At 42.6% G+C, this 27,698-nt stretch overlaps 2 protein-coding genes across 16 annotated transcripts; one reads left to right on the forward strand and one right to left on the reverse strand.

The window, feature by feature from the left end:
• The first annotated feature begins 706 nt into the window (after positions 1 to 706).
• On the forward strand, positions 707 to 18,346 carry LOC121569077 (ELAV-like protein 3). Of its 14 annotated transcripts, none has more exons than XM_041879703.2 (8): positions 707 to 754; positions 10,085 to 10,322; positions 10,476 to 10,579; positions 12,567 to 12,720; positions 13,268 to 13,496; positions 13,642 to 13,695; positions 14,133 to 14,171; positions 14,999 to 18,346. In XM_041879703.2, exons 1-8 carry the CDS (start codon positions 737 to 739, stop codon positions 15,345 to 15,347), a joined length of 1,185 nt encoding a protein of 394 aa, XP_041735637.2. In that variant the 5' UTR covers positions 707 to 736; the 3' UTR covers positions 15,348 to 18,346. The 14 variants fall into 14 exon arrangements, with proteins under 14 accessions (XP_041735637.2, XP_041735641.2, XP_041735648.2 ...); XM_041879707.2 differs by having other exon boundaries at positions 10,085 to 10,301; XM_041879714.2 differs by having other exon boundaries at positions 10,085 to 10,301; positions 15,020 to 18,346.
• Positions 16,121 to 27,239, reverse strand: LOC121569076 (glucosidase 2 subunit beta). 2 transcript variants are annotated; one of them, XM_041879699.1, is made up of 18 exons: positions 27,184 to 27,239; positions 26,625 to 26,774; positions 26,296 to 26,412; positions 26,062 to 26,157; positions 25,896 to 25,953; positions 25,663 to 25,780; positions 25,313 to 25,442; positions 24,673 to 24,757; positions 24,487 to 24,565; positions 23,882 to 23,965; positions 23,510 to 23,680; positions 23,292 to 23,382; positions 23,023 to 23,092; positions 22,737 to 22,826; positions 22,519 to 22,593; positions 22,295 to 22,394; positions 21,857 to 22,019; positions 16,121 to 21,010 (listed from the first exon to the last, which is right to left on the reverse strand). In XM_041879699.1, the coding sequence occupies exons 2-17, from the start codon at positions 26,722 to 26,724 to the stop codon at positions 21,873 to 21,875; spliced, it is 1,611 nt and encodes a 536-aa protein (XP_041735633.1). In that variant the 5' UTR covers positions 26,725 to 26,774; positions 27,184 to 27,239; the 3' UTR covers positions 16,121 to 21,010; positions 21,857 to 21,872. The 2 variants fall into 2 exon arrangements, with proteins under 2 accessions (XP_041735633.1, XP_041735634.1); XM_041879700.1 differs by having other exon boundaries at positions 21,853 to 22,019.
• Positions 27,240 to 27,698: the final 459 nt, after the last annotated feature.

The following is a 27,698-nucleotide window of genomic DNA, read 5'->3' on the forward strand; positions in this document are numbered from 1 at the left end:
ACTGCTGTCTTCTGCTGCACCCATCTGTTCTGATAGTGCAGGTGGAGCCTCTATTCACTCAGCTCTGCATGTGTGTGTGGAGAGGGGGAGGCAGGAAGAAAGGAAATGCAGAGAGAAGGGGAGTGGAGGGATGGATGGATGGATGGAGGGAGGGCAGTGAGATGGAGGAGGAGAAAGGGGGGGCTCCTGGTGATCTCCCCTGGAAGGGGATAGTGGGAGAGGAGCGCATTGCAATGGCTGCCGTGTGTAGTACCCCTCCCCTGCACAATTAGCCAATCAGGAAGCTCTGCCAGCCAGAAGGACGCATAAAAGAAGAACATTGCAGCAGAGGCACAGAAGGAGACTGCAAGAGGAGCTGGGAATATTACACACACAACACAGCCGACCAGAACACCCTCCTGGACACACCCTGCTGGGGATCACTGCTTCTCTTTTTTTTCTGAACCGTCGCCCACGCCATCCTCGGAGAGAAAGCTCTCCCCTCACCATCATCCTGAAGAAAACCCCTTTCTCCCCTCATTTTCACCCCTACAGAGACACCTACCAATGTCTCCAAGGGCTGAGATTCCCCTGCTGAACACTGGCTTTTTCCTTTTTTTTCCTTTTTGGATTTGGACACAGCCTCTCTACAGTAAATACATAGGCCAGCTAATATAAACACCACAGATCATAGTATGACTCAACCTACGGCTTGAAGACCTACCAAACCAAGAAGGACCTAGATCACTCTCATTGTATGTCAAGAATGGTTACTGTACGTATGGCTCATTTTCCTCTTCTATTTGTAAGGATGGTGGTTGTTGTAGCAAGCAGCAAATTGATGCATAGGTTTACATTTTGGAGCGCAGACCCTTTGTTTTCCACTTGATTGAATTGTACACAAACATATATACATGAATGCATAATTAATATATAGGCCTATATATATATATATATATATTGAATATGATATAATATGCGATCTATGATAAGCTAGAAAGCTATAATACTGGTATAAACAAACACACATGTATTACACACAATATTTATAAGCTTTAGTGGCCTTAAACCAGGCTTCTATACTGCTCTCCGGCTGGGATATTGTCTTGACAAGATTAACGATCGATGCTGAATTAGTAATGTCAGCTGAGCGATGCGCCACGGCTGCCTGCGCGAGGCCATCCCTGCCTGCGTCTTCGACGCTGGAGAGCAAAATGCTTTCTCCTGCCATTTTTTTGGACCATATATTTGTTTATCTTAGGCCCAGTAGGCTATTCAAAATCCATGGCTGCATTATTTGTATACAAATTTAAGCACAATGCAGCGCAGTGAAGGTTACAGAATTCACCACAGGAATAAAAGAGAAGTACTTAAAAGACAGAAGGAAGGGCGTAGGGTGAGGGGGGTGTTGAGGCCGCGTGCGGCTGCTCTGCTGCTGAGCGGCGGATAGAGTGGTGGGGGAATGTCTTTCTCCGCCTGCGCTGCCTGGCACAGCACAAGGATGCTCGAGACGGATTTCTGAGACAAAACATGATGCCTCGAAGGCTGAGGGCCCATCGAGAGCAAGGCAAAGAAAAAGGGTCGAGTCACTCAGGAGGGGGAGGGGAAGAAGAGAGATTACGCATCCATTGGTTTGGATTGAATCAGGCAAGTCAAAATTCCTAGGGTTCTCGTTGCGATGCAACGGAGTAAATGGGATGGAAATTTCCAGAGGCCTGCGAAAAGAGGGATGGCGACTGGCGTTTTCTTTTACAAGCACATTTTTATCCATCCATCATAACACTTATTTTCAAAAGCTAGTTCCTATTTGAATCACGCCTGTTTGATAAAAGGGTTTTTGTAGCCTTAGCAGTGATAAATTAGCCTAGCTCATAGCCGACGGCCGAATTTGGCGTGTCTCTGCTGGACTCAGCGCATAATGATGGCACGCGCTGGCTATTGGTCTCAAAGCTTTCATCTCTCCAAACATCCTTTCCTCTTGACTTAATGGCGCTGCCTCCAATTTATACCTGTCAGCAGGTGGAATGATTTACCGTCGCATTGTTCTCATGGCTTAGGAAAACTGGCATGCAAGGAGCAAGCTAAATAAGCAAAATATGATTAAATAACTACCTTTTATGCTCTATATTTATTCTTTATATAAAAGGCTATATATTTATCAAGTAGGCTATATGCCTATATTCTATCGTCTTACTTTACAGATTTTAATGACAGGTGCAGGTAGAACCACATTTTTATTTTAAATAATAGGCTGTTACCATATCCAAGGGGATATAATAATTTGTTGCAACCAAAAACACAAATACGGCCATTTAGAAATTATACACAATATAGGCCAACATAAATGATCACATCGAATGACCATTCCATGGGACTTGGTAGCCTACTGTGATGGTCGTGTAGGCCCAAAATAAAGTCTAGTAGCCTACATAATATAGTAAGAGCAGACTTATTTTGCAAGGCCTAAATCTTTGAGATCATAATAATGCAATTATTTCAATCAATAGTCCACTTGATAATTAACTAGACCTATAGCCTCAATATGTTTCAGCTGTCCTTATTGAATAGTAGCCTATTTGTTTTAATCAGTGTTTGCCCTTAGGACAGGCAGGCCCAGAGTCCAGTCAGCGTCATGCACGTAGGCCTATAGCTCCTGTCCACATGTTCCGCAGTCCTCCGTGAGCATGCCTGTACCGCAGTGCCAAGCAAATAAAACAGTTGAGTCAGATAACCTTCCCGGGAGGCGCTTACGCGATTCAAGGACAAGGACAGCAGATGCCACCAAGTGTAAACGAGCCTAAATAGAACTGACGCTATAAGTTTATAATATAAAATGTATACTGTATTTACATGTATTGTCAAATTATTTCGTCTAGAAAATCAATGCACCCTGGAGTATGACTGGGGGCAAAATCAGGTGTAGCCTAAAAGATTTGGATTGATTTAGAAATAGCCTATATTTACTTCTTCAAGATGGCCTATAGGGAACTGGAAATAGACTCGTAGGCCTACATAAGAATACGAGTCCTCAATTGCCAGGTTGTTACGTAAGCCATGCATGGTATAGCCTATAGCTTAGCCTACTACTGTCCTCATAAATTGAAGTAATTGACAGCCATGGTCGTGGAAATAATACAGCATGAGGAAAATATCTACTAAACTGAGCGAAGATAATTGTATAGCCCTCATTTGATTTTTCCCTCTATGTCCTAAAAATATATGTTGTACATTATTATTATTATTATTATTATTATTATTATTATTATTATTATTATTATTATTATCAGGCCTATTATGACTGACTTACTGGAGCGAAATGGTGCTGGCAATTGTGGCGTTCATTGTTCCCGGAGCGTCCTGCAGCCTCTGGCCATGAAACAAAGCGCTACTGTTTACATTAATATTCATAGAGCTGCCATAGTCTCTGCGCGCGAGAAGAGGAGGAACGGGTGGCTCTTTTGTTTGGTTGTTTCAATACGTTTATTCAGCAAAAAGGCGCTCGGGTGTGTGAATGCCTACAGAGCGCACGTCTTGTTTTCATGAAATATATAAAAAGAAAAAAGGTTAGGGCAGAAGATGTTCTGTAATATAAATGCGAATATTTTCAAATGCGTGAAAAGAAGCGAATGAAGCATTCCGAAATGTTACAGAAAAGGCTTGATGGCTTGGACAATGCATTCTGGACTCAAACGGAATCGCCTGAAAGCCACTCCCTACTTCAGCACTCTGGATAGCGCCCCTGGTTTCAACGAAAGCTACACGCACACACACACACACACACACACACACACACACAAACTCACACACACACACACAAGGAATTCGCAACATGGCTTATGTCTGTGTCTTAAAGTGCATTGACAAACGGGGAAATTATTTAAAAATATCACATTTTCCTAATATAACACTGAAAGAAAACAATATATATATATAGGCCTATTAAAAATGAGTGTTAGTGCTGAGTGTTAGTTACTGACTGTATGTAGGCTAAGGTTGTGAGTGTTGGGCTGTGACTTGTGTTGCCCTGTTGTTTTACAGCTGCCACCATGATCTCTTTAAGCTGTAGAGAGTGTGGCTAATGCCTTTTGTTTAGGATAATCCTGTAATCTGTGTTATTTAGAAGGCCCATTGACAACCCCAGCCTAGAATTCACTTGTGATTCAGGCCTTCCAAAAGAATGATTGATGTATATTTTAAAAACAAGGGTGAGAAAGAGAAAAAAAAGCCTTGAAAATCGAAGCCTTTCTCTCTTGAGCTAAACCTTAGTTTAGTGAATCCCCTGTCTTTGGTGGTTCCATTAAATTTGATTTTCAAATGTATTTCCTCGTTTTCAAGTTACTCAAATAAGACTAATGCACTACCATTTTAGTTGTGTTTTATTGTGGTACAACAGTGTCTGCAATAGTGTTTTACTGATGAGTTGCACATGAAAAAGAGAACACAACAACTACTAAATTCCCTGAAATATTCAGAACCTAGTATTTTCTGATGGTGTTGTTGCCAACAGGAAATAACCTTTTAAATTCTCTCTCTTACCTTATCTCACTCAGAGATAGAGATTCTATTCTATGACTCTCCCAGTACAGTGCGACTGCATCACCCATGAATGACTGTGTTGTCATCAGTGGTAGCACTAACAGCAGTGTGTAGCAGTAATATAGTTCCCCATCTCAGTGGGTAGATCAGCAGAGGCCTCCTTGTGACCTCCCATTATTTGCTAAGAGAGAAGCTGTTGTATTTAGTTATTACTGCCACAACATATTTTTTTTTCTTATTGGTTGATTTATGGATAACAATCTAGATTTAGATTTTCGTCATTTAGCAGACGCTCTTATCCAGAGCGACTTACAGTTAGTGAATACCATTTTTTTTTGATTTTTTTGTCTTAAATATATACAGTGGGGGAAAAAAGTATTTAGTCAGCCACCAATTGTGCAAGTTCTCCCACTTAAAAGATGAGAGAGGCCTGTAATTTTCATCATAGGTACACGTCAACTATGACAGACAAATTAAGAAAAAAATTCCATAAAATCACACTGTAGGATTTTTTAATGAATTTATTTGCAAATGATGGTGGAAAATAAGTATTTGGTCACCTACAAACAAGCAAGATTTCTGGCTCTCACAGACCTGTAACTTCTTCTTTAAGAGGCTCCTCTGTCCTCCACTCGTTACCTGTATTAATAGCACCTGTTTGAACTTGTTATCAGTATAAAAGACACCTGTCCACAACCTCAAACAGTCACACTCCAAACTCCACTATGGCCAAGACCAAAGAGCTGTCAAAGGACACCAGAAACAAAATTGTAGACCTGCACCAGGCTGGGAAGACTGAATCTGCAATAGGTGAGCAGCTTGGTTTGAAGAAATCAACTGTGGGAGCAATTATTAGGAAATGGAAGACATACAAGACCACTGATAATCTCCCTCGATCTGGGGCTCCACGCAAGATCTCACCCCGTGGGGTCAAAATTATCACAAGAACGGTGAGCAAAAATCCCAGAACCACACAGGGGGACCTAGTGAATGACCTGCAGAGAGCTGGGACCAAAGTAACAAAGCCTACCATCAGTAACACACTACGCCGCCAGGGACTCAAATCCTGCAGTTCCAGACGTGTCCCCCTGCTTAAGCCAGTACATGTCCAGGCCCGTCTGAAGTTTGCTAGAGTGCATTTGGATGATCCAGAAGAGGATTGGGAGAATGTCATATGGTCAGATGAAACCAAAATATAACTTTTTGGTAAAAACTCAACTCATCGTGTTTGGAGGACAAAGAATGCTGAGTTGCATCCAAAGAACACCATACCTACTGTGAAGCATGGGGGTGTAAACATCATGCTTTGGGGGCTGTTTTTTCTGCAAAGGGACCAGGACGACTGATCCGTGTAAAGGAAAGAATGAATGGGGCCATGTATCGTGAGATTTTGAGTGAAAACCTCCTTCCATCAGCAAGGGCATTGAAGATGAAACGTGGCTGGGTCTTTCAGCATGACAATGATCCCAAACACACTGCCCGGGCAACGAAGGAGTGGCTTCGTAAGAAGCATTTCAAGGTCCTGGAGTGGCCTAGCCAGTCTCCAGATCTCAACCCCATAGAAAATCTTTGAGGGAGTTGAAAGTCCGTGTTGCCCAGCGACAGCCCCAAAACATCACTGCTCTAGAGGAGATCTGCATGGAGGAATGGGCCAAAATAGTGTGTGAAAACCTTGTGAAGACTTACAGAAAACGTTTGACCTGTGTCATTGCCAACAAAGGGTATATAACAAAGTATTGAGAAACTTTTGTTATTGACCAAATACTTATTTTCCACCATAATTTGCAAATAAATTCATTAAAAATCCTACAATGTGATTTTCTGGATTTTTTTTTCTTATTTTGTCTGTCATAGTTGACGTGTACCTATGATGAAAATTAAAGGCCTCTCTCATCTTTTTAAGTGGGAGAACTTGCACAATTGGTGGCTGACTAAATACTTTTTTTCCCCACTGTATATATATATTTTTTTTTTATACTGGCCCCCCGTGGGAGTCATGCTCTATCAACTGAGCTACATCCCTGCCGGCCATTCCCTCCCCTACCCTGGGCCAATTGTGCGCCGCCCATGAGTCTCCCGGTCGCGGCCGGCTGCGACAGAGCCTGGATTCGAACCAGGATCTCTAGTGGCACAGTTAGCACTGCGATGCAGTGCCTTAGACCACTGCGCCACTACAGGAGACTTCTAAGCAATGTTTTTTTTTAATGCTAGGAATGTTTCTGAACAGGAAGAGAGTAGATGCCAAGCACATGTGATATTATCAGAAGAATCTAATGACAAGTCCCTTTTTACGATGTAGACAGGAGTCTTGACTCCAATGTATGGACAAGTGTTTGATTCTCATTGGTACAATTGGGTACAATGAGGCATAGCATGAGAATCTCAGTTACATCTGAGCCCAGCCCAAGTCTTCTAGCTGATACAATTACAGTGATTTCCGTAAATGGTAATCACATCACATGCTTTGACCTTTATCAGGACATGACAAAAGCTGGCCTGAATACTGTATGTGGCAGACTGCTGCTTCTTGTCTTAGGACAAGTCTTCTCCTTCCATTTGTAGGAAACCAACAGCAGTCATGCATATAGACAAGAAGAAAGCCAATTTGAAGAAGCCAACGCTGCCAGTATCCATATTTACATTTGGGTCATGTAATGTTGCTGTGTTTTGTAATTGAGCATTGTCAAGTGTAGGTGGTCTGTGTGCTGTGCTCGCTCCACTCGGCAGGCCGAGAGAGGAGAGGAGGTAAGGCTCTTGGCTCTTGTTTGCGTGCGAGTCTTGGTCCATGTATAGGTGATGCTGATGATGCAGTCCATTAAATATTAAGGGAGATCTCTCAGGTCCCAGAAATAGAAAAAGAAAGGCACATCTAGTGCCGGGACAGGAAGAGCTGGCCCAACCAACAGCAGAAATCTGAACGTGTTGGGGGTTGTGTGTTTAATGCGTTTGTGTGTTTAATGCGTTTGTGTGTGGTAACTCTCTTTGTTGTCATTCATCATGACTAGCAACAGAATTAATGAACAGAATTAGCCGATATATATCCCTATCAGAGGTGGGCTGGTTGGCCCTTTATCTATGGCCAGATGGGTTATTGCCTATATCCTTGCCATATCAGTACTTGGATATTGTTATGGAAGTAGTTTATATTTTCCCCTAATTTCTTTGTAAAGGCTAACATGTTCCGACTCCTTCTATTTGTAGCATCCTAAATGCACTCTGTTCTGTTTTTTTAATCCTCCTGCATGTTTGCATGGAGATCTCAGGGTGATGTTAGATGTTGCTTGTGTCAGCCAGTCTCTCCCTCTGTGTCTCTGTGGCCAGTCTGAGCCTGGGAATTATAGAACTGTAGAACTTGTCACTGTGGATGTCTGGCATGCCACACTGAGGTCTATTTCAGTTGACAAATCAAATTTGCTGGGATTCGGTGTCTTTGTGCAAAGGGCTGTAATATTTGGTCAGTTCTGGGGCAGATTCAGAAAATATTCATATTTCTTTTAGTTTCAGATGTTTGTGTGTTACATGGCGACACATAGTAGATAGATGCATTTTATGAATCTATTTATCATACCCATGTGGACTATTTGTTCGTCCCATTATGCATGAGGATGATCTTTTAACTGGGTATTGTAGCGCCTTCTTTCCATGTTCTGTTCCTGAGCAGTCTCTAGATCAGCAGATCTTACCGCTCTAGTCTAGACCAAAGAAGCCCATAACATGTGTATGATGGATGGCTAGTCTACTTTGCAGCGGCTCTCTTGTGCTGCTTAGATATGTGTGTTTGCAGTGTTTTATTTTTAGGCTGTCATAATTCACTCCGTTTCCCTCTCCCACTTCCTCTCCCTCTGATGTTCTCTCCCTGTCAATGTCAATTTGACTTAAATATATTCTCTGCTTCCGCAAAGCCATCGAATATTAATACATGGAGAAAAACAATATCTGCCCAACAGAGATGGATTTTTTTTGTTCTCTCTGCCTCTATCTTTCTGTCTGCGCACGCACGCAGACAGAAAGATAGAGGCAGAGAGAATGCACGCTCACACACACACACACACACACACATACACACACACACACACACACAACCAAAAGTCAGCCAGTCAGCCAGCCATTAGCAACAGTCTTGAAGCCGCTGTTACCTGGGCAACATGGTTAAAGGTACAGCTCAAGGCAGAAATCAGGTTAGACAGAGGAGAGAGAGAGGGGCATGAGCACGAAGAGGGGAAACAATATGGAGGACACTAAGAGCTACATTAGGGCTTGGGGAATATCATCAAAGCAATGAATGCTTTTAGAGTAATATGTCCATAGCAGGGAAAGGAACACTACTCAGTCTACTCCATTAAGCCGAATGGATACACATCAAAAGAAAACACTGTCACGCAAAATGGAAAATTACAAACATAGGCTATAACCAAAACAATAGACAAACAGTAGTGAAACTGCTGGTATCTTACTAAAATAACTCTAGAAGCTTAGGCTACACTGTGAGAACCCTGGAGCTTTGGCAGTAGACGTCTTAGCAAGCCTCATAACACCCACCAGTCTGAGACCTGCAGTCACCATGCCAGCCAGACTCACAGATACCAGCTTGAATAATGGTACGTATTTAAACCACACATCCCAGGTACACTATACCAGGAACTGGAACAGGAACCAAAATTAACATTTGTATCAGTTTGGGTGGAGCCCAAACTGTTTACACAAATATAGTTCTATTCTGGACAGAATGGTGAAAAGGAGGAGAGGATGAATAGAATAGATGGAGCAGGGAGAAAGGGAAGTTTAGTTTCTGATCTGCACACACAGCTGTTCCATGAAGACAATCCCCCGTGGGTCAAATTAAGCAACATGGTGTATTCCAGAGCAACACATGACACCAACACACCTCTGTGGGCACAAATACACACTCACTCATTCCATCCACTCGCACAAACAAGTTTGAGTCGGTCACAAACACGCACTTACAAAAGAAAGAGAGCACACTAAAACCCCACATTTATTTTCCCAAGTCTTTCTTTTTTCGGTTGAAACTTTCCATCTCGCTACATGACATCCTTCAGAGATGTTAGGGCTGAGCAGATCTGACAATGTCACTTTCTCTTTTGTCTGTCATGTCACCCTCCCCGTCACACAGCCCCCTACCCCACCTGCCCCACCACCACCAATACTTAGGACCCTGTAATTATGTAATGCTGTTTGACCCTGTGGATGAATGGATGGATGGATGGAGGCTGGGGGATGAGAGGAGGAAACGGGAAAAAGGACTGTGACATCTGCAGGGCCAGAGGCAGCGAGAGAGAGAAAGAGTGGGGGAGGAGAGAGGGGGGGAACAGGGAGGGGGAGAGAGGGGTCTGTGTGTAGCCTACTGCTATCCCTGCCTCACATCCTTCCACCCCCTCAGCTGATGTCTGACCGCTTCCCTAGCTGACAATGACAGAGCGGACATTCATTCAATGAGTCTATATTACAGGCCTACTAACAACACCCCACCGTTACTCCACTGTGTGTTATTACTGCGGATGTATATTGTTTGTACACAGGGTTCTATATTCTTCCTTTTCCTCAGCAGATAATCAGCACCATGGAAACCCAGGTGTCCAACGGTCCGAGCGGAACCAGCCTGCCTAATGGGCCAGTGATCAGCACCAACGGTGCCACAGATGACAGCAAGACCAACCTGATCGTCAACTACCTGCCTCAGAACATGACCCAGGAGGAATTCAAGAGCCTGTTCGGTAGCATCGGAGAGATTGAATCCTGCAAACTGGTCCGAGACAAGATTACAGGTATTCATGATGCTTCAGCAGGTACAGTTGATGAATAGACAGACAAACAAAATCTATTTCTAGTTGGAGGATAACAAATAATCACATACTGTATATGTACCTGTAGGTACAGTTATTTTGGTGCAAAAACAGTTTCTAAAGGACCATTATCGATATCTGTTTTTAACGATTTAGGCCAGAGTTTGGGCTATGGGTTCGTAAATTATGTGGATCCCAATGACGCAGACAAGGCCATCAACACACTCAACGGTCTCAAACTACAGACCAAAACAATTAAGGTAAGAGCACCTCTCCTTCCTGCTTTTCAACCTGCACCACTCTCCATCTTCTCTGCTTCAATACGCTGCGGAAGACCAGCAGAAAGGCAGGGAGCAACTAAAAGAAAGGGAGGTGGAGAGAGAGGCAGAGAGAGGCAGACGTGACAAGAGGGGAAGGAGGAAAAAACTGGAGGAGGGAGAGGCAGGAGGGGTCGCAGGGACAAAGGAAGTGAGCAGAAGAAGAAAAGAGAGAGGGAGAGGAGGAGAGGGAGAGGAGGAGAGGGAGAGGAGGAGAGAGGGAGAGTGGAGGTCAGAAAGCAAGGGGCTAGCAGCATGCATAGGTGATTGTGATGGAAATGTAATCAGGGAGTCTCACTGTGGGGCACGGGGGTCAGTCCAGGCTCCCCCATCTGCCTCCAATCTGGCCTAATTAGGGGGCTTCTTTGTCCCCAATATGGATGGGGGGAGGAGATGTAGGGAGGAGCGGGAGGGGGAGGAGGAGGAGGAGGAGGGAGGAGAGGGGGGCAGATTAAACACTACTCCATCCGTCCCTCCGCCCCCTCCTCCCACCTGATCAAAGTAGATCAAAGATTGGGATAAAGTGCAGGCTTAGTTAAAATCGGACTTCTGAAAGACTGGGGCATAGAGAGTCAACAGCATCAGGAGCTGGGTTGGGCTGTTGGAGTTATACAGACAGGTGGTAAATCATATTGTTAATCATTTGTACAATATGTTTTAGTTACATTACTGTACAAATACACATATATTGTATTTAGGGGGCAATATTAACATTATTCCTAGTGTTACTAATATAATACCAATATAATTGGGCCAATATAAATTACAGAAAATGTATACATTTATTTATGTTGTTGTTAATGTTGTTATTACAATTGTTAAAATTAAAGATGTTGATATTATCAGAAGGGCTATTTTGAAAATCAATGAATTTTATACAGCCATAAAACAATGACCAAGCAAATGTAATATTTCCACAAAAGAGGGATGGAGGGCCGTGGCAGGAGGAGTAAAGGGTAGGGGGTAGCTTGGGGAGCAGAATGCCAATGACAGGATTAGGGGCCATATGGGTTACAGGCACCATCTGTACTGTGGGAGAGACAGGGAGAGGGTTAATTATAGGGTAGCCTCCGCTACCCCCATTCCCTCCTTTAGCACCCCCCCAATCACTGCATCACACACCCTGTCCACACACACTATACACGATACTGGAGTCCTACACACTCACTGCACCATTTAGAATGAGTACAACCTTATACTCTGGGTCAAATACATCCATAGGCTATGTATTGTGCAAGGCATGATAATACTCAATATTGTCTGTATATCTCAATCTAAATGTTCACTCTCACTAGAAATTTCCCATATTTATATCTAAAACACATTCATTCAAGTTACACTGTACTTGTATATGTGAGTATGTGTTTATATAATAAGGAGTGAATGTTTTAGTGAGTTGACAGTCAGGGATGCTGTCTTGTGATCTATTTATATTGTTTGCTGGTTGCCAGTGGAGCTGTTCTCCCTCCAGGCTAGAAACAAAGGAAAGAGGCAGGAGAGGGAGGGGAAATCAGCCTGTCTCTGGCAACACTCGCTCCCTCTCCCTCCATCCGAAAACAAACACAGACCACTCACAACAATGCACAGACTCTCACTATCTATCATGCTCTCTCACTGGCTTTCATACACGCCAACACATGAATATGTAGACATTTTCATAATCAGTCACACTATAGTCTCACCATAGAATACTAATGTCAACTTTGCACAATGGTGGACACAATCAGTCACAAAGCATTTTAAAAAAACAGTTACACACATTGACAAAAAAGAAGAGTAAAATGAATATTCATGCATTGCTAGGAGTAACTACTATATGATTTTATGTGCAGTAAAGATATGGGAAAACTTTGATATGATAATAATGTGTTGATATCAGTGTTAAATCAGTGATATGTGTTAAAATTAGTGTTTCTTTGATGTGCTGTAGGTATCGTACGCCCGGCCCAGCTCAGCATCTATCCGTGATGCCAACCTGTATGTGAGCGGCCTGCCTAAGACCATGACCCAGAAGGACATGGAGCAGCTGTTCTCCCAGTACGGACGCATCATCACCTCCCGCATCCTAGTGGACCAGGTTACAGGTACAGCCTTAACTCACTTCTGGCACAACTGACCCCTACTCGAACCTACCATTACCCTACTCTAACATACCCCAGACCTACCTTAACTTCCCCTAACCCTACTCTAACGTTCCCTGACCTACCCTAACTTACCCTAACCCTACTCTAACGTACCCCTGACCTACCCTAACCCTACTATAATGTACCCCGATCTACCCTAACCCTACTCTAACCGTTAGAGTAGGGTTAGGGTAGATCGGGGTACATTATAGTAGGGTTAGGGTAGGTCAGGGGTATGTTAGAGTAGGTTAGGGTAATTAGGGTAGGTCAGGGATACGTTAGAGTCTAACGTATCCCTGACCTACCCTAATTACCCTAACCTACTCTAACATACCCCTGACCTACCCTAGCTTACCCTTACCTACTCTAACTTACCTCCCCCTAACCAACTTTAACCCTACTCTAACCTTGCCCATCTCATTGGACCAAGTCAGAGTCATGACTCACACTGCCTCACCCCCTTCTCACCCCTCAGGTGCTAACATTAGCTTGCTTTCTGACCCCGGAGCAGGTATATCGCGAGGAGTGGGCTTCATCCGGTTTGACAAGCGGAACGAGGCGGAGGAGGCTATCAAGGGCCTGAATGGCCAGAAGCCCCTGGGCGCAGCCGAACCCATCACGGTGAAGTTCGCCAACAACCCCAGCCAGAAGACAGGCCAGGCCCTGCTCACCCAGCTGTACCAGACCGCTGCCCGCCGCTATACTGGCCCACTGCACCACCAGACCCAGCGCTTCAGGTACTGCCCCCACCACCACCCAATCCCTGCTCTGACCTGTCTGTCATCTGACCCGACACACCTGTCCTGCTGGAACGAGCACTACGGCGCTCGCTCATTCTATCTTCCTCTCTCTCTTTTTTCTTGACTTTCTTTTAAACTGCAGCCTCATCCCTCCATTTGGAAAGGGACCAGATCCAAATAACAGCACAAAACCAATGTAAGAGACACCCAATTTATCAAAGCACAAATCAAATGAAAGCAAAGCAAAGTGCTCCAAACCAGTCAAATAACATAGTATCTAATAAACAAGATGAAGAAATTACATTTAAATGAATCAGACAATGCAGATCTCCAACCAACACACACACACACACACACACACACACACACACACACACACTTATCTGCACACTAACAAACTGATTTGCATAGTGCGTTGTTGTGGTTCGCTAGGGCTAGGCCGTGAGTGGCTCTGTGATGGGTTGCTGTTGGGATAGACAGACAGACGGCTCCTCTACAGTACAGTGAAGGGGAAGGGCGCCCTCTGGAGGCAAGCTGGTGGAGGAGCAGGAGCTGCATGTTAAAAGGCCTTCCTCCTCTCAGACCTCACCACTAACGTCTCCACCCCCTTCATCTCTCCCTCTTGCGTTGCAGACTCGACAATTTACTAAACGCCAGCTACGGAGTCAAGAGGTAAATGCCAAAGGTGTACTTTGTAAAATAACAAAATATACTAAAAAAAAAATACATCCATGCCTAAGAACAAAACTCAAACAAAGTGACCGGAATACCACCTGCTGCCTTCACCTTGAAATGAGAGATTATGAAAATATTCCCTAATTCCCTATTCACACTGCCCATTAAACTGAGTAGTTATGTAACAACCAGTCCAGACAGTATAACACATCTAAATATGCTAAGCAGGGTATTCTGGCATGGCTTTGTTTATAATATTTTGGTTCTTTCTTTTGGTTTGATTACGTAGTGGAACTGATGTGTGTGTATTTCTTTATGAACTAACATTATCAGTTTCGGTTTTGCTTTAATGTCCCTTTTTTTCCACCAGCATGGACATACCAGATTGCGTTTGCGTCTTCTTCTTCTGTTTGCTCCAATTTTCCTATGATTTGATTTGGATTTGCTTTCATCCCTCTCTAGGTTTCTGTGTTTTGTTCAATATTGTGATTTCCGTTGAACATTGTGATTTCTGTGTCTAATTTTTGCAGAGGCTTTGGTCAGCAGAGACTATGACTAAAATATGCAGAGTATGGGTGTTTGTGTGTCATAGAAGCACACAGTGTGTTGTTTTGTGTGGAAGCAGGTAGTCTGGAACTACTGTGGTGCCCTGCCCACACATATATTTATGTATCTACTCACTGCAGAAAAAGTGGGGATGGAGATCGATTGGGTCTCCAGACAGACTCCATGCCCCTCTGACTACAAAGCCTTCAGCGCATATCATAGCTACAAACATGGCCAGCTGATTGCTGCGTGGAACTTCAGAATGACACCCAATGTAGTTCTCCCTCTCTCCTTCCTAGGTTCTCCCCCATCACCATCGACAGCATGACCAGCCTGGCGGGAGTCAACCTGACCGGGCCCACCGGAGCCGGCTGGTGCATCTTTGTCTACAACCTATCGCCCGAAGCTGACGAAAGCGTCCTGTGGCAGCTGTTCGGGCCCTTTGGCGCCGTCACAAACGTCAAGGTCATCCGTGACTTCACCACCAACAAATGTAAGGGCTTCGGCTTCGTCACCATGACCAACTACGATGAGGCAGCCATGGCCATCGCTAGTCTCAACGGCTACCGCCTGGGAGACCGCGTGCTGCAGGTCTCCTTCAAGACCAGCAAGCAACACAAGGCCTGAGAGAGAGAGCTGCTAGCTCACGCCAGCTCCTTCAGCCAGCAGGGAGCGCCACTGAGCTCCCTGTTACCGTCACCCTACATGGGCCTGGACTGTCTCTCTCTCTGACGCACACACACCCATACACAGCCCAATACACATACATACATACACTATCAGACATGCATACACACAAACATACACAAAGTCAGAGTTTCAAACAAATACACTAGTAGAGTTTTTATTTTCTCTTTACACAACATGCTAGTCCTTCCCTATGTTTGCCTGGATTGAATTAGTAGGGGTGCGTTGGGTAGTTGGTCTCTGGGGTTGGGGGTAAAGGCCTCGATGAGGGAGACAGTCTAACGAATGTGACAGAGAATGTGTGCTGAGTGCTTTGATTGAATTCAGGCAAATAATGACAAAAACTGCTGAAACAAAATGATCAAAAATCTAAAATGAACTACAAATATGTGCAATTTAAACCCCAAACGTTTACCCCACGAACTATCCCATTATCTTGCTGGAGAGAGTGTAGTCACTTTTTTTTACACTTGGGCATTTTGAATTGGTGATTTTTTTTAGATCAAAGAAAATTAATTAAAAACAGTGTTCTCTTATATACGTATATTAAAATATAACTATATATTCAATATTTAAGGTGGTTATAATAGCCAAGTATGTAAGCTTTTTCTAGAAACTTTGACTACTGTTTCCTGGCTCTACATTAGGTAGGTTGTGCCTAGCTTTAGGGCAGTTTCTCTACCCTATTAAGGTCACATCCAATACGATTTAGGTTATCAAACTGAACAGATACTGGTCACAAAGACAAGCAGCCTGAAGGCCACCAGAATTACACAACACAGATAGTCTCACTCACACTGAGAGAAAACACAACACATCCACTACAGAAACACACAGTCACACATATCAGCCCTGTTAGGGGGAAAACAACACTAGAATACTGAACATCACTGACATCCAATAATCTCCCTGTATTTTTTCACTCTGCTTCTTCTATTCAGAGAGTAGAATTGATGGATTCCACCACAAACAGAGCTGTCTGTGTGAACAAAGTAGAGCATTGTCCCAGCTAGTGTTCCCATGGAGACAGTGTTCATGTACAATTCTCTGAGAGACTAGGGACCGTGAGTTTAGAGCAAAGTCATTTCACCAAATCACAGAGCCACTTTACCAAAACACCCAACCAGATATAACACCCCTCCAAGGGAATGAGAAGGTTTTTGCAATTCAATGGAAATGATTGGCCTGGCTAGACAGGCTCAACATCACCATTATGCATGGATCAGATTGAGAGGACGGTAGTTTTGACTTAGGTTGAGATTCCGTCATGACTCTGTGATATCTCCTCACTGAGTCCCAGAGAGTGAGACAGCTTCTTACCTGTTCCTCAGTTCGCTAAACACTCCTCAGTTTCATTCAAACCCCTTATATGACACTTTATAGAAGCTCCTGAGAATCAGTTTATAATCACTCTCATTGTAACCCTGCCTGCCCTGTCAAAATAGAAGAAATCAAGCCTGCAGAAACCAACAGTAACAAGTTTGTTTATCTCACATTGGCAATTTAAAAAGTGATTGTTGATTTGCAACATCTGATCGGCACTATCACCTAGCTAGAATGTTTAAAAAATATATCAACAAACCCATGGAAATCATTTGTGACACCCCTTGATGAAAATATAACGACAACATAGTCTTGGTGACTGTCTGTCAGAAATATCTGACAAGACGTTTCATGGGGAGAGATAGGATTACAATATAAAGACATCTGCATATAATAGATTAAATAAGGTAAAGTGTGTTCAAGACATTTTTGCTTTTCTAAATAACGCTGTGTTAGCCAAAGAGGACAACCATCTCTTTGAAAGGATTACTTTAGAGATAAATCTATTTTTATACATACAAAAGAACAAGACCTTGTGCTGAATTTTTACAGATTCTTAAAACTCTGAAAACATGGGACACCGCATGGCTGTATTTTAAGACCTTTGATCTTTGAGAGAGAGAGGGAGGAGAGCCTGCATGCGGTGTATAGGTGGGGGTCGAGGAAAGGGGGCGAAGAAGAGAAGTTATCTCACACAACCTTACTTTTTCAACCACAACCTATAAACAAACTATTGAAAACATAAACAAAGACATTGAAATAGAACAAATACACATCAACACAAACCAATTCAATGATTAGGAATCAAACTTTACAGACACACATCTGCATTACTAATACTGCAATCTTTGAGTGTAAACTAGACAAACACATATGGCTTTCTCTGAAGTTGCGTACAGTCAGTGTTGCTTCAATGATTGTGCAGTGAAGTGTATTGCTTTCAAAGGAGACACTTAAATCAGGCTGCAGTAAAGACAGTGAGTCAGGCCCAATGATTTGTCCTCACAGACACCTTGGGCTGGTTTGAAACAGAAAGGCTTGAAGTAGATTCTCAATAAAGCGTCCTTTCAACGCAATGATGATTAGGTATATTTGAATTAAGATATAGCCAAAGAATTTGGAATATGAGTGTCAATAAGGAATAATTCAGTCGATACTACTAACCGTTCCCCTAATAATTCTTCTATAAACCATTATCATTTATTGCATGAAGATCCCTTATCATTTTAAATCCCCATAGCGCTTGCAGAAATATCTGTTGTTCATATCAAATTATATCAGAATGGACTAATATCTTTTGGTTAACATATCTGTTGAGTACATATAATTTAGCCCATTTGCACAGGTGCTTACCACAAACCTACAACAATGTATACAAAGAATTCACCTTTCAGCAAAAAACACGACAGTTCCACAAGTGTCTCTTGAACCTCAATACTGTAATATTCACACCATCCGCTCACAATAGGAATCCAATATATCAGAGTATGACAGCATTGTTTCAGTTTAACCCTATGCTCTTCCACTGTTACACCATCAGCCTCTTTCTAACCCTGACCATTCCATTTCTTACTGTGCCCCAGTTGTATATTGGTTGTGTGCCAACCAAAACAAACTAACATGAAATGTCAGACAATAACACCCTGTCATAATTTAACTCCACCCCACACCTTCCCCATTCAATGAGTTGTGCCCATACTCAAGAGAAGGTAGCACAGTAGGACTGATACAGCATCACTTTAGGAGACCAGATGTGAATCTTGGGAACAGAACAGCAAATAGGCCACGTTGTTGAGCTGCAGTTGAAGTGGTAGTCCCACTTGTGATATGGGGTACAGTTCCAGCCCAGTTCCCCCACACCCTAGACCAACAACAGGCCCTAGGCCACACCCTAGACTAGACCAACAACAAACTGTCCCATCTTACACAGCCAATACAGAGACCCTCTTCTCTTCCCACACCTACATAAGGTAGAGAGCCAAGGACAATGGCAGGAGACAAATGTACTGCACCGCTTGAGCAACAATAAACAAATAATCATTTAAAAAGACAAAAAAACTTTCCTATGGAACAGTAAGTGCAATGTGCTTTGTTTTTATATTGACTGAGAACAAAAATATATATATATTTTTTAAAAGAAAAAGAAATTAAACATCACACTGAAATGGTTTGCGGAAAAGGCGGAAGGATCAAATGTAAAGAAATAAAAGTGTTAATGCACTGATTCATTAAAGAGAATCAAACAAGCACCGATGGAGAGCTCTGAAAATGTCCATAATCCCAGCCCCGGATTAGTGCTCTGAACATGCAAGCTAAAACTAACTGCATATTATTATTGGGTGAATAAAAAAAGAGCAATTTAATTGAAAAGACCTTGAAAGGGATACTGTCTAATATATAATCAGTTTTAGCCCACGTCGATTTTAGAATTATCATTTTTCCTGTAATTTATTGATTTTCTTTTACATATCAAGACTCACATGTTAACTTAGCGTATTTGTGTTGTTGACGTTGCCATATAGGACACACATGGGTCGAAGATTTTATTTGGTTGCTTTGATTGGGTCTTTTTTTCTTTCTTCATTCCATTATTTAATTAGTTACCTTTCTTAGTGTATGCAGATTTTAGACTTAGAATTTTATTTCAATCAAAATGTGTTCAATTGTGTTTGTAAAAGTCTGTGGTAGCTTTTGTTGCAACATAAATAATTTAAACAGAAAAAATTCAAGATAGCGCCAACAAACTTGTATTATTTGGGCGACTTTAAGCTTGTAGTTTTAACTTATTGTTAACTTAAAAACTATTTATTATTATTATTGCCTCGTATAAAGTATGTTTTGTGTATATTTATGGTTTATTTCATTATATTTGCAAGTTTAAAAGATTTTAAGTTTGCCAAAATTGTGGTTACATTTTCTTTCTTAAAAAGGGAACAAATAGATTAAAAAACAGCTTTAGAAGTACAATTTGGAAATGTTCTCCATAGTCAAAGAATGCACTGCTATATTTAACTAATTGAAGTGTATAAACATACATGCTGTGTGCTAGATGTTATGCCTTTACTGCCTGTGTTCTGTTTGTCTTGTTAAATGAAAACCTTTTGATTATTTAATCTAAATCACAGTCTTGTTTTTCCAGCCACTGAGAACCCTGGGGAGTGTCAGTCAGGACATGGGCTGGGCCTGGGGTGTGGCCTATTGTAGGCTCCAGGGCGGAGCCTGGACCTTAGGCAGTGCCTGAGGCTCCATGTGCACTCAACATGCTTTCCCTCCTACTGCTGATGAACAGAACTACTGTAGTTATTAGAAGGACCATAGCACAGAAATCCAACGTGACATCTGAGTTCTATGTACAGTAGTTCTAACAGCAGCCAGGAGGAAAGCATCGTTGGGGGTTACTCGTATAGGAAAGGGGTCAGTGGTTCTTCTGTTTCTCAACCAACTGTATTTTGTGTCTATTTATTTAGAAGAGGGGACACAGTAACTTAGTGACATTCTTCTTACAACATTTTCCTGGAATGGTAGATCAAATCAAAGGAGAAATGATCAAAACAGATCTACTGGCATCAATGTCAGTAGGAAGATATCAAAATCTCATACTTCCAAACATGACCAAATGAACAATGACAAAATGTAACAAAGAAAATAAACCTTTCAGTTTAGTTTAGGATATTTATTACTGGGATTTCAGCTGAAGACGCTTGAAGACTTTTTCATGGAATTGTTTAATTATTTGTACTTTACATGCCAGAAAAAAATAAAAGGTTACAAATCTGAGTGACCCATGTTGTTTTTACAAGATGACATTGAGCATTGTTGTCGTTTCCAGAAGGTAACAATGCAAAACCATAGATGCGCATAAGACAAACTGCCCACCATCGTCATAATGCACATCATTGGCATAATCATCTACTGTACTATTAGAGCCAACAGAGCACACACTTAACATTCTACTGACTATCCTGCTTAGATAAAGTACAGCTCTCCTAGACTAGATTACATTGATTGGCAAAGTGGAATATAGGAGAAAACAATTCAGCATATTAAAAATTCGACTTTATTTTTAAAAGAAATTATGGATTTAATAAAAAATTTAACCTAATTGAAACACTAACTAACCCTAGACAAACAAGTTAATGCAACAACAGACAAGAATAGGAGTAAAGGACCAGCAACCATTTTGAATCTTCATCTTCCAGTTTGTGAAGCCAGAGTGCAGCAGCTGGTTGTTGCAGAGCAGAGCAGGGTGGGGAGGCTAGCATGTGTCCATAAAGAGAAACCTGAGAGAGAAATTACTATGTTATTTTATTTTCAAGCAGAACTGACAACAAATGCTCTCAGAAACAAATGGTTTTGACCGCTTGGAAATTTAGCACAGTGCCTTACTTCTCATAAAATGTTTGCTTTTCCCTTTGTGAATTTACCAACTTTACCCTTTTCATGTAAAAATTATCAAATACATGTGCAAGGTGGAAGGATGTCCTACCAAGTCAAGGCTGGCTCCTTGCACAATGCCTGTCTTCCTCTGTCCCTCCGGCCTGTTAACATCCTCTGTTTCACTGTCTTCTCATTTTCCTGCTTGTTTGTGCCTCCTTACTTTGTACAGTAGCTAGCTGGTTAGCACTAGCTTGATTTGCACTGTTTTAAATTAAGCTACTCGACCAGATGAGGGAAGTAAGCATAATTTATCTAGATTGGCGTGTCTTCCTACGTGGACTTGAATTACATTGATGTCAGATCTCTTTTAAGAAGATAAATCCAGCAAAATGTTGACAAAATACCCAAACACTTCTCCCCTGCACCAATACAACTATATGAGCCGGACCCAACAGTTGACACAATGTTTCTAAGTTAGCTAATGAGAGCGCAAGCTCAAGACAGACATGCAGAGTAGAGTGACGATTGAAAGACAACTTGAAGTTTCTAAAATCAAAATGTATTAAAAACGATTATGAAGGTCATTTTATTTTTTCCCGTGGTTGTTGTCCATAATTGTAGGGTACATGATTAAACAATTACTGTTCCGGCCCTAACATGTACAGTATTTATAAAAAGTTGATATCCACGTTATTATAAATTGCTCCACTGCTCTATAAGTTCAATGGACCTGGCCTGTACCTACCTACCTGTTGGTGTGGAGCACTAAAGCTCTGTGTGTCCGTGCAGGACTTCGTCCAGGCTGGGTGGCTCCTGGCACACGGCGGGGGTGGTGAACTCCATAAGGTACTCACAGCGACTGGGCTCTGACGTGGACGTCACCACCGTTTCCTTCCCACACGTCAGCTTCACCTGACACACACAAAGGGACAACATTAACCCTTCACCGCTACGTTCACAGGACAGTTTGTGGGTTAGCAGTACCTCTATAGAGTAGGGACCTGTACACTTACGCAGCCTCAGTGTGCACAGATTGCATCAATTATCATGCACGTTCCCCCACCCAGCACTGCATGAAACATGATTTGACTTAATCCGTTTCATATGCTCTCAGCAAATAAGACCATCATAAAGGATGCAGCATTGGGCTGGAAGGGAAGTGAAGTTTAGATATTAGAGAGACTTACTGTGGTGGACCTGTTGGGGCCCTGCCAGCACCCCAGCCCATTGTCATACTTCATCACCGAGTATAAATTGTCTTCAGGACCAACCCATTGTCCCCACACGCTACAACGAGGACAGAGACAGAAAGGAGAATGACTACTAACATTCCTAACAGTTTTAGAAGGACCACAGTCATTTGAACAGTTAAAGGCTCCAGTAAAATGAAGTTAAGAGGAGGTTCTCTTACCCAAGGTTGGTCTCTGATCCCCCAAACTTAGGTTTCTGGGAGACCCTATTGAATGGACACAGCCTGTAGATGTACCTGATTAAAAAGAAGAGGGGCACAGTCTTAGATCTAATCTTTGGTAGATTCAAACAGTTTCACATTCATATAAACACAGATTATTTCTCTCACAAAGGCATACAGACTACGGGTATTTACAAAGATAGATTAAGTATACGTACTCGCTAGTGGATAATTCATAGCACTGGCTGTACAGGTATGCAAATTCTGCACTGGGCCCAAAGTCAAAGCCAATCTCCTTCTCAAGGTTCCTGCAGATCCAAATAAAGAAACAGGGTACTTTCATTTGCGTTTTCAAACCTAATAATACAACCTGCACTTGTATACCTGTGTAGTGTTTGCATGTTGAGTATCATCATGATATGTTTTTGTGTGCAAGGACTAACATACAGTTGTTGCCAAAGCCAGCAGAGATTAAGCACTGTGGTTGCCTGGTTGCAAACTCACTTCATTTGATCGTCCACTTCCCGGAGGGCCCTCTCAGCTTCATCGAAATCATCCCTGGCTTTCTGGGCAGCTGAGGATCAAAGACAAAGAAACACAACCTCAAAGGACAGACCAATGAGACATACAATTCCACAGCACAGAAAATCACAGACATTTACGCTTAATATCATCTGAACCCCCTGCTTCGTATATCCAGACAAACCCATTGTGTCCCTGTTTAAGGTAGTGCGGTACTAAGCCCAGATTGTAAGACAGATGAATGTATGCACCATCAATAAGGCTCTGGGTCTCAGCGTCGTATGGTGGCATGGACACCTCATCGTCCTCTCTTTTCTCTGGGGTCGGCACGGTGGGAGGGACCTAATCATCAAACACGCATTATGTTACTGGGACAACTGACCACCCAAGCCCTCCAATACTAGCCTAGCTCAGGTCCATCCAGGCCAACGTGAGGATTGCCAACTTTTTATGAACGAGGGAAGCCTACCTTCTCCTCTTCCTCCTCCTCCTCGTGATCATCATCTTCCTCGTCGTCCTCCACATCCTCCTCCTCTCCAGCGTAATCCTCTGGGTAATGGTCAGAGTCGTGGTCAGAGACAAAGTCCCTGGTCTCCTCCTCCTGGGGGGTCTCCACAGGGGCAGGAGGGTCCGACTGGCCCTGAGACACCCACACGGTCACATCATCAACCAATCAAATCACACAAACTTACACAGCCCTTTAAAGCACATTTTTCACAAAGTGCTTTACAGTAACCCAGCCTAGACACCCAATCTGAAGCTCCAGGGCACAGATCATAGAACATTCTACCAGGATAAGGAAATAACTGTGGAACATAAGAAGAGTTCATGTGGTGCTGACCTCTGACAGGTACTTGTCTTTGATGCCACTCCACACACTTTCAAATGTTGACGTGTCCACTTTGTCTGCGCCTCCCAGCAATCCCTGTGGGAATGGATTAGGAAATCAGAAAAACAGTAAAACGTCTATCTTGAAATAATATTTGTTCATCTTAATAAGACGTCTTACCAAGATAAATGATCTTACTGCACCGGCAGATCATGTGTTTATTTTAACCTACAAAGCCTTGATACAAGTCAGAATATCTTGATACAAGACAAATTATCTTGATGCATTTTCTGTGTAACTCAAAACAAGTAAATGCAAATGCTTTGGGTAAGCGAGATCAAATAAAAACAAGTAATTTTGACTTAATTAATATGTCAACACCCCAAAAAAATGTTTTATTGCAGTGTACTGCCCATTTTGAATATAGAAAAAGGTGTTGCTAAAAGCACTGCATTTGCAAATATTAAATAGTTGTATTTTGTCATGTGGGTAGTTGGGGTGATGCATTACATGACCTAGGCTAAGTAGTATAAAGATACAACTGCCCACTATAATGGACTAGTGTGATATAAATGCTTCTCTTGACTTGAGAGGGAGGAAGATAACAGGCATCTTACCTGAGTCTCTGTTTCCGTCAGAGACCCATCTGAATCTGGGTCCAGCTCTAGATGGGACTGCAGCTCAGCCACAGAAACACTGGGAATAACAAAAGCACCATATTAGTCACTCACTGAATCACACGGAAATATCTCTGAATATCTCCAACGCTGACAGTGACACACACACACACACTACACACTCACTAGCCGTCTGCGTCATCATCCAGCTCCAGAAAAGCCGCAGCCATTCTAGCTTTGTCCTTCTCCATACGGATGACTTCTTTTTGTTCTGAAACAGACAAATCAAATCAATCACATACAACTTAGAAAGAGAAATCTTCAACAGGTCTTTTGTAATTGATTTCCAAATCATTAAGTTAACTGCATCAAAAAAATCTGACTGGAGAGATGATTTGTAAAACGTCTATCCTCCTCCTCTCCAGCATAATCCTCTGGGTAATGATCAGGGGTGGCAGGTAGCTTAGTGGTTAAGAGCGTTGTGCCAGTAACCGAAAGGTCGCTGGTTCTAATCCCAGAGCCAACTAGGTGAAACATCTGTCGATGTGCCCTTGAGCAAGGCACTTATCCAGAGCGACTTACAGGAGCAATTAGGGTTAAGAGCGTCTGCTAAATGACGTAAATGTAAAATGTTACAGAAAACCCATATGATTTGCCCTGGGCATTTAACAAAATCTGTTTTTTAACTATATCAATATACTTAAATATCTTGGTTTTACCGAACAGCACAAAAGCACCTTTTTTTGTGAAGAAAACAAATACATTGAGAGAATTGATGATGTGCATAGGTTAAAAGCAGAGAGATAATAGCTTCCAGTGTACTTACCCTCCCAAGCCTTCAGGTGGCGCTCTTTAGCCTCTTTCTCTGGATCCTCTGCCGTTTCTTTCACGGTCCTCAGAGCCTCCACCTTCTCCTCCAGACCCTTCTTACTTCCCTGCAGCTCAGTCAACTTGCCCTGCACAAACACATGGATGGAAGTCATTTACACAAAACTTTTGAAACAAAGTTTTGTCATTTGATGAACATGTTCTATGGCAAGGATTTATACCAATCCCTCTATATATGAAATGGTCTCTGTATAGGCCCCAGCCATTTCTGCTGCCTACTCAACCCCAAATACATCCACATGCATGTACTACCCTTTTTAAACTGTTTGGTTGGTTAGTCTCTCTCACCTGTTTGTCCTCCTGTCCCCTTTTAGCTTCATGTATCAGCTGTTGTTTGAGCATAAAGCCTTCCTTTGTGATCTCAGCCATTATCTGCAGACTCTCCCTCTCCTTACGCCCCAACTCCCTAGGGGTTACCCAGCCAACACAATCAGTCTTCACACACATACTTGGCACATAATGGAGAAATCGTTTGACAACACAAAGGCCAATGTTTGCAGCTGTGTTTTACTACTGCTCACCTGCAGGTGTTTTGACAAGTGGCACCACTGTTGTACTCGTCTGTCGTGTCACAGCAGTCTGAGGAGAGAACACACTTAATCAGCACACAGCCCTTGCACACACAAAAAAACTTCAGAGAGAACGGGACGACTGTTCCATGGAAAGATGCAGTGACGATGTTCTTACCACAGATGCCGTCGTTGATCCGGGAGGAAGGGATGAAGGCGGGTCTGAAGCCAGCGTTTGTGCAGTGGAAGCTGCCGTTGGGGCAGGCAGCCGTACCTGAGGAAAAAATGCAGAGACATTCATTACAGTCAAGACCTTACTGATAACTGTGCACAGTAGTGTGTAGTGTAAAATGTAGTGTCTTGATAGTGGGTTCAGTCTGGCTTTACTGATGAGAAGTGAGCGATACTGTACCCGGTTCATCCGAGCCATCCTTGCAGTCGCAGTAGTCATCGTTGACTCGGTCAAAGGGGATGGTGCGGGAGCCGTCCAGACAGGTAAAAGGCTTGTTCTCCTCATAGAATTGTCTCTCTGTCGGGATCGATGGGGACAGGTAAGGGTTGGGTACATAAGAGCTCATCTGAGAGACAATGCACACCTACCAGGATAAAAACCATGCTCACAATGGGATTCTGACAGCTAAAATAGCATAGACTGCCATAGACTAGGCCTACGTCACTGGCTGTGATGAGAACCATAACGTTATTTGTCTGAGTTCGGGTCAGAATTAGATGTCAACTCACTTGATAGTGGTACTCCGCGTGGACGCTGAATCTCCACAGCTGCGCCAGTGCGCATCGGCAATGCCAAGCTCATCAACAACAGTAGGTGCGCACAAGACATGATGCAGTATCAACGGGGACCAGCTACACTTTCAGGAATTCGCGGCGCTCCTGCAAACACAACTCAAGGCATTAGACAATGTACTTGAACCCAATGCAGCTAGTCCTCACGCACCACCATTCACAACATTGAGACAGTCGGCCCCATATTAAACCTCTGATGCAATGCGTTAGAACGGCTTTTTCAAAATTGGACGAATTAGGCATGCTTTCTAACATTTAGTCATAATTAAATGCGTGTAACGCTAGGTAACTAACGTTAGCTAGCTGATGAAGGACTAAAGTAGTAGCAGCTAGCTATCACCAGTCTTGATTTAACGCGGGAAAACGTCCTTATAAACAATATTTATGAATGTTGTATATACAAGAAAGTATCACGTTCACAATTTTAAAAAAAGTGCTAAAAACACTTCCACAAATCGTTATTTTCGAAGTAGAAATATGGCTAATCATTCATTACCTCTCTTCCGCAATGCTTCAGGAAATATCTAGTGTGCTCGTGCACTGTGGTGTTTTCCACTGATTGGACTAGCTCTCGTATCCGACCTGTGATTGGAGAATAATTGTGCCGCGGTGCATGCTGGGTAATACGTTGGGAGCAGCCATGTCAGAGAGGGTGGATAACCTCTTTTGGCCATGTTATATGGATTTGAAATTGCAGACGTGTGTCTATCTAAATACTTCACAATTATAAGAGAGGTAGCCTGAAACTGCCAGGCTGAAATGAGTCCATCAATTCCTTCAATGGGGCTTATCATATGTGTTGAGAATCCTCATGGTGTGCAATGGTAGTCTCTGTAACCCATTTTTACTAATCGTTTAGATAGTCTTTGATAAACATGTAGGCCTACTCATACATCGATTCTCAATAAAGAAAAATATGGTGTGAAAGCATAGTATTCACATTCACTGTAGAGGCCACAATAAACCAGACTATTGAAGACCTTGACATTTTAGTCTAATCCTTTTTTATCA

This window comes from Coregonus clupeaformis, chromosome 35 (genome assembly GCF_020615455.1).
Source record: "Coregonus clupeaformis isolate EN_2021a chromosome 35, ASM2061545v1, whole genome shotgun sequence".
Lineage (NCBI taxonomy): Eukaryota > Metazoa > Chordata > Actinopteri > Salmoniformes > Salmonidae > Coregonus > Coregonus clupeaformis.

Bases quoted from the DNA above. Each gene is read 5' to 3' on its own strand.
- LOC121569077 (XM_041879702.2), top strand. The intron at 12,721-13,267 runs GTACAGCCTTAA...CTGACCCCGGAG, and splicing joins CCTAGTGGACCAGGTTACAG to CAGGTATATCGCGAGGAGTG. The intron at 14,172-14,998 runs GTAAATGCCAAA...CACCCAATGTAG, and splicing joins GCCAGCTACGGAGTCAAGAG to TTCTCCCTCTCTCCTTCCTA.
- LOC121569076 (XM_041879699.1), bottom strand. From the start codon at position 26,724: ATGTCTTGTGCGCACCTACTGTTGTTGATGAGCTTGGCATTGCCGATG. The intron at 25,954-26,061 runs GTAAGAACATCG...TTCTCTCCTCAG, and splicing joins GATCAACGACGGCATCTGTG to ACTGCTGTGACACGACAGAC. The intron at 24,566-24,672 runs GTGAGTGTGTAG...TGTTATTCCCAG, and splicing joins GATGATGACGCAGACGGCTA to TGTTTCTGTGGCTGAGCTGC.